We start from the raw sequence: 11,889 nt of genomic DNA, 5'->3' as shown, positions 1-11,889 counted from the left end.
CAGGAAGGAGGGCTCCAGAGCAAACTAATGTATGCAGCAGCCAAATTGCTCACTCACAACTTTAATGCCAGTAGCTCACAAAGTAGAATTTCAGCTCACAAGACTCCACAGCTTAAGAAGAGAAGAAGGGAGAAGAGATTGGATTTATACCCCGCCCTTCACTTGAAGTCTCAGAGCGGCTTACAAACTCCTTTCCCTTCCCCTCCCCACAACAGACACCCTGTGAGGTGGGTGGGGCTGAGAGAACTCTGACAGAAACTGCTCTTTTTCAAGAACAACAGTGCCAGAACTATGGCTTGCCCAAGGTCACATCAGCAGGTGGAGTGGGAAATCAAACCCGGTTCTCCCAGATTAGAGTCCGCGCACTTAACCACTACACCAAACTGGCTCCAAACTTAGAGACAGCATTGGTTGCAATGCGGATCTCTAGGGGTTTCTGCGCAATGTTATGGTTTTCTTCTGTATCTTTCCTGTGGCTAGGATATTTGGCTATGACTACCTTCAGCGAGACCCCTGGCTGCCAACTCCCACCGCCGTCCCCTTCCCACCGTACTGACCAGGACCTGGGGCAGATAATGTGCTTTCTCTCCATTCCCCAGGCAACTTTATAACTATAGCACACCGTTAACTATAGTGCATGCTCGACAGGGATTCTCTGCCTCTTGCGAGGGGGACTTCTAAATGACTTGACACCATCAAAAAACATAGCAGTAAATTAAAGTGTTCCCGGGCAGTGGCTCCATCAGGCTTTCTGATGCCACACAAGATCACCATCCAAGCATTGCTTCCGGGTAGGGGAGGAAGGGAAATAGGCCAAGACGATAGCTACCTTCAGCTCCGGCTGAGTATTGGCAGGTCTCCCCCAGCATGGGGTAGGAAGCACAGTTTAGGGAGATGGACTGCAAGTTGAAAGTGGAATTCCTAAAGAGTTTGGTCGGTTGGCTCAACTCCTCCAGGGCCTTGTCATGAATGGGTTGCGTTCTCACCAGGCCACCCAGGGTCTTCTCCTCGCCGCATTGTCCTCCGGCCCCAGGGAGCCTCCCCCTGAGCACTAAACAATCTGGGCTTTCTGTCCTCGGACCAGAGTTGACCGCAGGTCCCACAATCACATTGGCGCCCGCCGTATGGGCTAGTGACCAAATCCTGGGCTTCTCTGGAGTTTCGTAGGGTTGGCTATGGCCTCCAAGGCTGCTTGCTAAGGTAGCCCCCTTGTGGCTCAGGAAGTCCCCTGACGTTGGCAAATCGCTCTTGGTGCAAGAAAAGACACGGAAATGGCTGGGCGGAGTCAAGCCGCAGTTGTTTTTCTCACACTCGGCCAAGGCGCTGCTGACCATGACAGGCCGTTCTTGATGGGGATGCTTGGGCTCAGCTTCGGCCTTGGTCTCCGGTTCCTCATCATCCAGGTCCTCCAGATCGCTCAGCCTTAGCTCCTTTTCTTCTTTGCAGCTTTTAGGATCTGTGTGTTCAGAACAGAGAGTGGGTGGGAGGAGGAAAGCGAGAAGTCACTTCGATGCAAACTGAACTTCGGTAGACCACACACAGCATTGGGAATAGCCTTGACTAGCCTATCAGAGATTGGAAGGTAAGCAGGGGTGGCCACGGTCAATACTTGGAGGACCAGGGCTATTTTGGGGCAGGAACGGAGTTCCGGCTGGCTCCCAAGTTGGCCACGCCCAGCAGGAACTCATTAGCATAATAGGCCACACCCAACAGCAGAAACTCATTAGAATTGGCTACATTAGGGGTCTGTGGCCTAACATGCAAAGGAGTTCCTGCTACAAAAAAGCCCTGGTTTTGACAACAAACAAGGCAAACAGAATAAGAAGCAAAAGGTGGGTGTGGCTGGATGACCACACTTCTGGTAACATGGGGGTGCGGCCTAATGTGCTGCTCTGTCAGGGGTGTGGCCCGATATGCTAATGCGTCCCTGCTGTTGGGTGTGGCCTATTATGCTAATGAGTTCCTGCTGGGCTTTTTATACAAAAAGAGCCCTGCTTGGAGGGGAGACCACCACGAAGGAAGACCGCGGTTGCTGTGCTGAGGAAGGCAATAGCAAACCACCTCTGCTTACCTCTGGCCTTGAAAACTCCATGAGAGGTCACAATAAATCAATTATAATTTGACAGCATTTAATTATTATTAGATCACATGCAAAAGTATTAAGGGCCCCGGTCACATGTGCCGGAAAATGGGGGGGCGTGGCTATTTGCGGTGCCGCAATTAGCCGCACGATAACGCGATCAGACGTGTCGGCAGCAACCCACAGTTCCAGCCCTCGGTGTCTGCGCTGCAACGAAGACGGCCGGAGGGAAAAGCCACGATGGTGTGGATCACACCAAGGGAGTCCAGAGGCAGCCCGTGGCAAACCATTTGCTACTATCTTCAAGGAGGTTTTTTTATAGCGTGCATTTTCAGCAGCATGCCGCGGGTTGGCCACGGGTGGACTCCAGCCAGATGTCGTGGTGTGATCGCGCCCGGAAAATCCGCCATCCAATCGTGGCTCTCCCACAGCAAATTCGCTGTGTGAATGGGGCCAGTTATTAGATAACATGCAAAATGCCTGAGAGGAGTGAATGGAGAGTCCCCGTCTTCTTTTGACATATTTATTGCTTTGCAGCTGTTGACCTTATAATCTTAGCTTGTTATTTAGTTTTGTCTTTGCATATCTTTTAAAAAATCTACATCGTGTTACATGTTTATTTATTTATTCTATTTCATTTATACCCCGCCCTCCCCGCACATGGGCTCAGGGTAGCTTACAAAACACAGAGGTGTAATACAACACCACAAGTTAAAAACAATTAAGGCACGCAGTGCAATAAAATACGGTTAAAACAGTTTAAACACAGTGGACAACTCCCAGGATCCATCGCAACTAATATGCTCACTCCCTATTGTACATCACATTGTGGTCAATGAGAGGGGTACCGCGTTCAGGTTAATTTGCTGTTAATTTGCTCTTCAGCCCCTGTCTATAAGTTTGAACCTCACCTTCCGTTCCAATCTATTTGAAAAAGTGTGCATGCACACGGAAGCTCAGACCTTGAATAAATCCTTGTTGGTCTTCAAGTAGGGTTGCCAAATGGGGCCGGGGGGCGGGGAATCCCCCGCTTCGGAGGCCCGATTTCTGCCGCGGCAGAATCGGGCCCCGGGGGGAACGCCGCCCCCGAAGCTGCGTCACCGGAGGTTCTTATCTTTTGTTTCAGAGGGTATCTTTGTTGGTCTACAGTACAACAGCTCGATTCGGGTCCAATAACACCTTCGAGAACAAGATTTGTAGGGTCAGGGGTCATTTCCTGCAGGAGCGCACAGGAGCGGAGCTCCGGCAGTAAGGAGCCCAGAGGGCGGGCACATGCAACAAGCCCCACCCCCTGCTCCCAGCAGCCTTCAGTCAGAGCAAGAAGCAGCCAGGTAAGTTGCAGAGCTCCCCCCGGCCCCCTGGTCCAAAACAGTCCAGTGGCACCTTTAAGGCCAAGTTTTATTCAGGTACAAGCTTTCCCTCCTCTGCGAGGACAGATCTGCACGCCCCCCCCTCCTCAATAGCTAGCAATCCAAAACAGCCCAGTGGAGCCTAGGCGGTGGGTGTTGCCTTCTGACACACTTCCGGTGATGTCAGGGGGTGTGGCATATGCAAATAAGTTATGCTAATGAGCTCCTGCACCTCTTTTTCTATGAAATGACCCCTGGGTAAACATATGGAGCAGAGGTTAAGTTAAGTGCGCGGACTCTACTCTGGGAGAAGTGGGTTTGATTCCCCACTCCTCCACTCGCAGCTGCTGGATGACCTTGGGCAAGCCCTAGTTCTGATGAGAGCTGTTCTTGAAAAAGAGCAGTTTGTGTCAGAGTTTTCTCAGCCCCACCTATCTCACAGGGTGTCTGTTGTGGGGAGGGGAAAGGAAAGGAGTTTGTAAGCCGCTCTGAGACTCTGAGTGAAAGGCGGGGTATAAATGTATAAATCCAGTCTCTTCTCTCGCCTCTTCTATTTATTTTTCCCCATTTTACAGCTGGGGAAAGGACTATGCCCTAATAGTCAAGGAGAGAACCTCCACATTCAGATGCAGGATACTTTTGGAATGAAACTCAGTGCCTGGGACAAATTAACCAGAGACTTCTTTCAGAACTGATCTGAAAAAGCCCAGCAGTGTCAGCAGATGCACGCCCAGCAGGAACTCATTAGCATAATAGGTCACACCCAACAGCAGAAACTCATTAGCATATTAGGCCACACCCCTGACAGCACCGCTCATTAGCACATTAGGCCGCACCCCCATGTTACCAGAAGTGTGGTCACCCAGCCACACCCACCTTTTGCTTATGATTCTGTTTACCTTGTTTGTTGTCAAAACCCAGGGCTTTTGTTGTTGCAGGAACTCCTTTGCATGTTAGGCCACACACCCCTAATGTAGCCAATCCTAATGAGTTTCTGCTGTTGGGTGTGGCCTATTATGCTAATGAGTTCCTGCTGGGCGTGGCCAACTCAGGAGCCAGCCGGAACTCCGTTCCTGTGCGTTCCTGCCCAAAAATAGCCCTGTTCTTACATGCAATACAGACAGGCAGACAGACCCGTTCCTACCTTTGTCTTCATTTTCACTGCTACAGTCATCCCCATTCCTCCTGTCCTCCTCTCTCCTCTCTTCTCCCGCTTTGTTCTTTGGAGACCAGGTCATCTTGTTCTCTTTCTTGAGCCTTCTCCTGGCGTTGGCAAACCAAGTTGAGACTTGGGTCAGGGTCATTTTGGTGATGATGGCCAGCATGATCTTCTCGCCTTTGGTAGGGTAGGGGTTCTTCCGATGTTCATACAGCCACGTCTTGAGGGTGCTGGTGGTCTCTCTGGTGGCGTTCTTGCGCCTGGCCGAGCTGCTGAAATCCACGGTTCCATACCTGGCAGGAATGGAGATCAAAACAGATGAGCTGAGAGATACATCTGGTCAAGGCTTTTAGCTCTCCAGATTACAACCACTAACATGAAGAAGTCTTCTGTTTAACAATAATGGTAGCCGGTAGGAATAGAGAAATTACCCTCAGTGTGGCAAAATATGGGTGGGTGGCCATTCACAGGAGGAAAATCTGGCTAGATATGATTAATAATAGATAAATGATATCCAATAATAATTTGTATGATGTGTTTTAGGTATGTATAGTTGGATAGTATCGGTAGTTTATAGCTATTCGTTTTAAAGGATATTTAGATTTTAATCGTTATTTATAATTTTATGTCATCTTGTACTCCCCCCACCGCCATGATTGCTATGGCTGGAAGCTAACACAATAAACTGACTGACCAAACAAGAAAATGATCCTGAGATTCAGGATATTATTATTAATATTATTAGTAGTAATAATAATAATTCATGCATCAATTATTTCACTACATAATTACATGCATTTCTTGTTTTTACTGCATAGTTTACCAATTCCTGTAATCCAGGTTATGCATTCCGTACATCACATTTTATAATGCTTTTATTGCAAGTGTTATCTGCATTCCAGCTTTATTACCATGTTTATTATAAGTTTTATACTGTTCCTATATCACTGCTAAATTTTGTAAGCACAAGGTGACCTCAGGCAAGGAACTCAGACTGTATAGTCTAGTGGTTAAAATGTTGGACATGGAGCTGGGTTCAAATCCCCATTCATGCCATGGAAGCTTCCTGGGTGACCTACGGCCAGTCACACACCTTCAGTCCAATGGGGTGGTTGTGAGGATAAACCAGAGGAAAGGAAAATGATGCTAGTCACCATTGGGGAGAAACGCGCAGAAATAAATGAAACAAAACAGACGCAGCAAGAAAATGAAACAAATTAAAATAAAACCAGCCCGTAACCAGAGAATCGTAATGCAGAATGACGTTAATCAACTTAAAGGGCTTTTGCAAGGATTTGAAACAAACTCATAAACACAGCAAGCAGTATTTAATTGTCATTATTATGGGCACCATAAGCAAATATTTCAGGGATGGGGGGGGGGCAATTGTTTAAGGCATCTTGCCGTGCCCTCAGTCCCACTGAACAGAATGAGATCCCCCACCAGTGTTCCCTCTAAGCTGAGGTAGTGTGAGCTAGCTCACAGTTTTGTAGCCTCCGGCTCACAGATTTTTTGTCTTAGCTCAGGAAGGATGGCTCCAGAGCAAACTGATTTCTGCAGTGGCCAAATCACTCATTCACAGCTTTAATGCCAGTAGCTCACAAAGTAGAATTTTTGCTCACAGGACTCCGCAGCTTAGAGGGAGCATTGTCCAGCGCATATGAATAAAAATGCAGCCTGTCACTCTGGTTCCCTCCCCCATTCCTCTGAACATTTACTCAAAAACTAGTTCCGCCAAAGTCAGTGGGATTTACTCCGATGCAAGGCCACCTAGCATTGCAGGCAGTGTTCCCTCTAAGCTGAGTGAGTGTGAGCCAGCTCACAGTTTTTTAGCCTCCGGCTCACACATTTTTGTCTCAGCTCAGGAAGGAGGGCTCCAGAGCAAACTAATTTATGCAGTAGCCAAATTGCTTGCTCGCAACTTTAAAGCCAGTTGCTCACAAGACTCCACAGCTTAGAGGGAACATTGATTGCAGGCATAATACATTCCCTTGAGGGATTACCTGAGGCAAGCGGGGTGAGATAATACCAGAAGCTGGATACAGCAGTGTTGGTCGAAGCCACCTGCCAAGCCCACCTGCTCAAGGTATGCATTACCTGTCATATTGGTACTGCCCCAAGGAATGTTCGTAGGTGTAATACGCAGTGGCGGGCTGAGGAATCCCCGGATGTAAAGTTGAGGTGCCTTCTTTGATCTCATACTGGGAGTTCTGGAAAGCAAATGGCAAAGAGATTAAGGGTCACAGAAGGGGCCCTTCCCACCTTGGGAATAACATAAGAAGAGTCATACTGGATCAGACCAATAGTCCATCTAGTCTAGCGTCTTGTCCTCTCGAGGGCCAGCAACAGGGCATAGAGGCCGAGGAAATGCAATTAATGCAATCAGTAGGATGATAGCATCTAACACGCAATGCAATAGGTCTAGGGTTGCAGGAATTTGAAATGGAGGTGTCACCTAAACAAAGCATAAGTATTAGGCATGACATGTTAAACAATGCAGAATGTGGTATTACATAAGCAGGCACACAAGGCAGTTTGCTAGATCAGTCTGTTAGGAACGTAGCCCTATTTCCCCTGAACATCGATTCTGAAAAGCCAGGTGTGAACATAAGAAGAGTCCTGCTGGATCAGACCAGTAGTCCATCTAGTCCAGCCTCCTGTCTCACACAGTGGCCAACCAGTTCATCTGGAGGGCCAACAACAGGGCATAGAGGCCGAGGCCTTCCCCTGACGTTGCCTCTTGGCTTAGTGCCTCTGAATGTGGAGGTTCCCCTCAGCCACCATGCCTGGTAGCCATCGATATTCTCCTCCTCCATGGATCTATCTAATCCCCTTTGAAAGCTGTCGATTCCTGTGGCCATCACTACATCCTCTGGCAGCGAATTCCACATTTTAATCACTCTCTGTGTAAAGTCATATTCCGTTTTGTCTGTCCTGAATTTACTGCCCATTCGCTTCATTGGACACCCTCAAGTTCTAGAATTTTGGGAGAAGGAGAAACATTTCTCTTTGTCAACTCTATCCACCCAGTGCATCATTTTATCAACTTCTGTTGATAACCCCCTTGGTCATTTCTTTTCTCACCTGAAAAGGTCCAGACCCTTTAGCCTTTCCTCATGGAAAAGTTGCTCCAACTCCCTAATCATCTCAGTTGTTTGGAGTGGGGAAGAGAACACAGGAACATACGAAACTGCCTTATACTGACTGAATTGGACCCTTGGTCCCTTACGGTTAATATTGTCTACCCAACTGGCAGCTGCTCTCCAGGGTCTCAGGCAGAGGTCTTTGACACCACCTTCTACCTGTTCCTTTTTAACTGGATGTATCAGGGATTGAATTTAGGATCTTCTGCACACCAAGCAGATGCTCTACTGCTGAGCCATGGCCTGGGAAGAGATCTATAACCACTAATGAGAATGACATCACATTCACCAGCTCACACTTTTTAAAAAACTACGGAGTCATTCATCTGGATTGAACACTTTGCTCTGTTCTGAACTCTGGAACAGGGCTGGGAAAAAGCTTGGTCCACTATATTTCTGCCTCTGAGACAACCAGGAAAGCTCCAAAAGCCCAGAAAACAACAACAACAAATATAACCAATTTGTAGTAAAGAGAACTGTGACTGACCCAAAGTCACCCAGCAGTTTCATGTGGAGGAGTGGGGAATCAAGCCCAGTTCTCCAGATTAGAGGCTGCTGCTCTTAACCACTAAACCAAGCAGGCTGACCTGACTGAATTTATTTATGTGGACACAAAGGGTCTACATGGGGACATAAGAACATAAGAGACACCAATGTTGGATCAGGCCAAAGGCCCATCCAGCCAAACACTCTGCATCACACAGTGGCCAGAAATACCTGTGCCATCAGGAGTTCCACCAGTGGGGCCAGGACATTAGAAGCCCTCCCACTGTTGTCCCCCCCCCCAAGCACCAAGAAGACAGAGCATCACTTGCCCCAGAGCCCCTATCTATACCTTGTGACTAATAGCTCCATATGCTTATCTAATTCCCTTTTGAAGCCGTCCATCCTTGTAGCTGCCACCACTTCCTGTGGCAGTGATATTAAGAAATAGGCAGTGAATTAAGAAATAGTTCTTAATTCTCGGTTCACATGCAACCAGTTTGAGGCGATCCGTTCTCTTCAGTACCCATTTCATAAAACAATGAATAACATCCATGTGGCTGCATTTTATATCGGTGGTCCTTAATTCTATCTCTCCTCCTCTGCCTTCTCTCTTTCTCCCTCCTCGCCTTGGGAACAGAGACCCCAATCCTTTGTTTTGGATGCCTCGATGTGAATGTTATATAAGGCATCCTTTGTTTCGGTTGGACAAATCTCTGCCCCCCAAGAGCCTACAGTGGTTGTTGGTGGACAGATAGAAAACAACTGGAATTAAGTATCTCGGATCTTGCTCTTGTGGAATTGCCTGGGCACATTCTGTGCTCAGTTTTTGAACTCGTTCATTTGGTCCAGTTAGATGCACCTACCCTAGGAAGTAAGACTACCAGTACAAGGAAGAATTAGCCCACAATGGCATCATGACTTACTCCCAAGTAACCCTGGCCAGTCACACAGTTGGATCCTGGACTCTTTTACTCGGGAATGAGCTCCGCCATTCAAGGGAATTGACGCTGCAGTCCTTCAAAAGCACTGTCCCCATGAATGAAAATGGGACTTGCTTCTGCGTCGACCTGTCAGTGCTCCCTCTAAGCTGTGGAGTCTTGTGAGCAAAAATTCCACTTTGTGAGCTACTGGCATGAAAGTTGTGAGTGAGCAATTTGGCAACTGCATAAATGAGTTTGCTCTGGAGCCCTCCTTCCTGAGCTGAGACAAACATGTGTGTGAGCCAGAGGCTAAAAAAACTGTGATCTAGCTCACACTAACTCAGCTTAGAGGGAACACTTCGTCTGGAGCCCTCCTTCCTGAGCGAAGGCAAAAATGTGTGAGCCGGAGGCTGAAACCCTGTGAGCTACCCCACACTAACTCATCTTGGAGGGAACACTGTTCAGAATCTCTCCCTTGCTTTCCGGAAGGGTCTCCTCCTAGGACGGCGGCCGCGCAGCCCGATCCTTAAGGGGCCTCTGCCGGGGAGCAAGTCTCCGTCGAGCTTACTCCCGAGGAAGCGTACCCAAGATCGCCTCCTGGCCTTCGCTTTAAGCCGAGTCTCCTCTTTTGCTTCTCCCAAGCCCTGGTTGGAGGGGAGGCTTCAAGCCCCCCCCCCTCCCAGACTGGATCACTAAGGACTAGCGCCTTCTCCCCCCTCGACCCGCTTCCAGGCGGGCAGGCACTCACCAGCGTGGTGTAGAGGGCGGACGGGTCGGCGTTGTAAGGCAGGTAGTTGGCGTAGCCCTGGCTGGCGGCGGCCGCAGCGGCGTAGGGCGAGCCGTACATGCCCAGAGCGGCATTGAGGTCCGTCCTGGATCCGGCCAGCAGGCGGTTCTCGTACGAGGGGCAGCGCAGGGCGGCGGGCTGGGAAGAGCCGGAGGAAACATCCGAGGCGGCCCGGGACGCGGAGTCGCAGCAGGTCGTGGTGGAAGCGGCCGAGACGAAGAACTGGGGAGGGGGGGAAAGAGAGAGAAGGTGAAAAGGGAAAGGAAGAAGCAGAGAGAATTGGGGGGGGGGGGGAAGAGGAAGGGGGGGGTCCCCGCATTGTTCCCTCTAAGCTGAGTGAGTGTGAGCTAGCTAGCTCACAGGTAGTTCAGCAGTTCGAGACCCGGGTGCCGCATGAAGGAGTGAGCTCCCGTCTCTAGTTCCAGCTCTTGCCAACCTAGCAGTTCGAAAGCAAGAAATTGCAAGGAGATAAATAGGTACCGCTTCGGTGGGAAGGCAACAGCGTTCCGTGCGCCTCGGTGTTTAGTCATGCCGGCCACATGGCCACGGAAACGTCTTCGGACAGCGCTGGCTCTTCGGCTTGGAAACGGAGACGAGCACCGGAACCCTCGAGTCGGACTCGACTGGCTTTCGAGCAAGGGAAACCTTTTCCTTTACCTTACACGCCTTTCTGTCTTAGCCCAGGAAGGAGGGCTTCCAGAGCAAACTACTTTATGTAGTCGTCGAATCGCAGGCTCTCAACTTGAATGCCGGCAGCTCACAAAGTGGAATTTTTGCTCACAAGACTCCACAGCTTAGAGGGAGCGTCGGGTCCCTGAGCTGCATGCCGAAGGTCCCGGGTTCGGTCTCCACTGTGTCCCGGGTACTGGGGGAGTGTGAAGGACCTGCAAGCCGAGCCCCGGGAGCCGCAAGCGAGCTTGACCCGACTTGACTCCGGATAAAGTCGCTTCGGGCGCGCGCCTTCTCTGCTCAAGAGCCTCAGGGATCGGCAGAACTTCTTTCCGGATAAAACCAAGGTGGGGGATCCCACGAGGATCCAGGGAGAGCCACAATCCGGGGTGTGTGTATGTCAGAACACAGCACGGAGGAAGAGCCTTAAGGCATGTGCAGGAAGCGACTTTCAAAAATGCAATTTGTTTATCCGGCCATTCGCGATCCGAATTCCCGAGTCGGGGGGGGAGAGAGAGAGAATTTTACCATCCTGGCAAGAATCTTCCAAGATCTCTCATCCACTCTCTCTTCCCTCCCCCATCGTATTGAATTGGAGGGGGGGCACGTCACAGTTTTAAAACTGTTCAAGAAGTAGGCGGCATGTTGGGGAATTCAGCACGCGGGATAGGCAAGGAAAACGCGCGCAAGGTTTCAGGCAGTTAACTTTTTTAAAAAAACAAAGGTAGGCGGAAAGGTAAGGGGTGCACCTGAAATCAGGTGCACAGGTGCACAGGTAGGTTCACGGAAATAAATTATGGCGCCTTTTTTGCGGCTTTGGAAAGGGTATGTTCACACGCACACACGTGCAGGGGGAAAAAATCGATCAAGGAGCTGGCGGGCGCACAAAGTCGGATCGCGAGGGAAATGAACCCGGGGAAGCGGAGACAGGTTAACCTGCCAGCCTAAACAGGCTCAGTCGGGAGTCGGTCACCGTGGCGTGCCGAGGGGGGCTTACTCGCGAGTAGGCGTGCCCGGGGACGCAGCTTTGCCCCGCTTATATCGGCGCTGAAACGGAAGGGGCTTCTCGTCGGAGCCCAAGAAGGAAGGCAGGTGGGCAGGTCTACTCGGAAGTAAGTGCAGGGCGAGTCCATTGACTCTTGCTCAGGACTGCAGCCGCCGCTGTCTCGCACTCGCAGGATTTTTGTTCTCGGGGGTGGGGACTCCTTTGTAAATTATTCCAAATAGAATTTCCTGGGAGGGGGGGGGGGACTCCGGAAAAGTGACGGCCCCCGGCAGAGCTGGGCGCGGGGGTCG

The 11,889-nt window shown here is 50.0% G+C and overlaps 1 protein-coding gene across 1 annotated transcript in view; it reads right to left on the bottom strand.

The window, feature by feature from the left end:
• IRX6 (iroquois homeobox 6) overlaps positions 1 to 11,889 on the bottom strand; it is a 37,797-nt gene that overhangs the window by 12,776 nt on the left and 13,132 nt on the right. The window contains exons 3-6 of the mRNA XM_015418932.1: positions 9,886 to 10,146; positions 6,686 to 6,798; positions 4,574 to 4,881; positions 830 to 1,456 (exon numbers count right to left, since the gene is read on the bottom strand). Of these exons, the coding sequence (XP_015274418.1) occupies positions 830 to 1,456; positions 4,574 to 4,881; positions 6,686 to 6,798; positions 9,886 to 10,146 (1,309 nt within the window). The remainder of the gene's footprint in view (positions 1 to 829; positions 1,457 to 4,573; positions 4,882 to 6,685; positions 6,799 to 9,885; positions 10,147 to 11,889) is intronic.

This window comes from Gekko japonicus, unplaced genomic scaffold, assembly GCF_001447785.1.
Source record: "Gekko japonicus isolate JY-2015 unplaced genomic scaffold, Gekko_japonicus_V1.1 scaffold2391, whole genome shotgun sequence".
Taxonomy (NCBI): domain Eukaryota; kingdom Metazoa; phylum Chordata; class Lepidosauria; order Squamata; family Gekkonidae; genus Gekko; species Gekko japonicus.
This window is presented reverse-complemented; position numbering and strand designations above follow the sequence as displayed.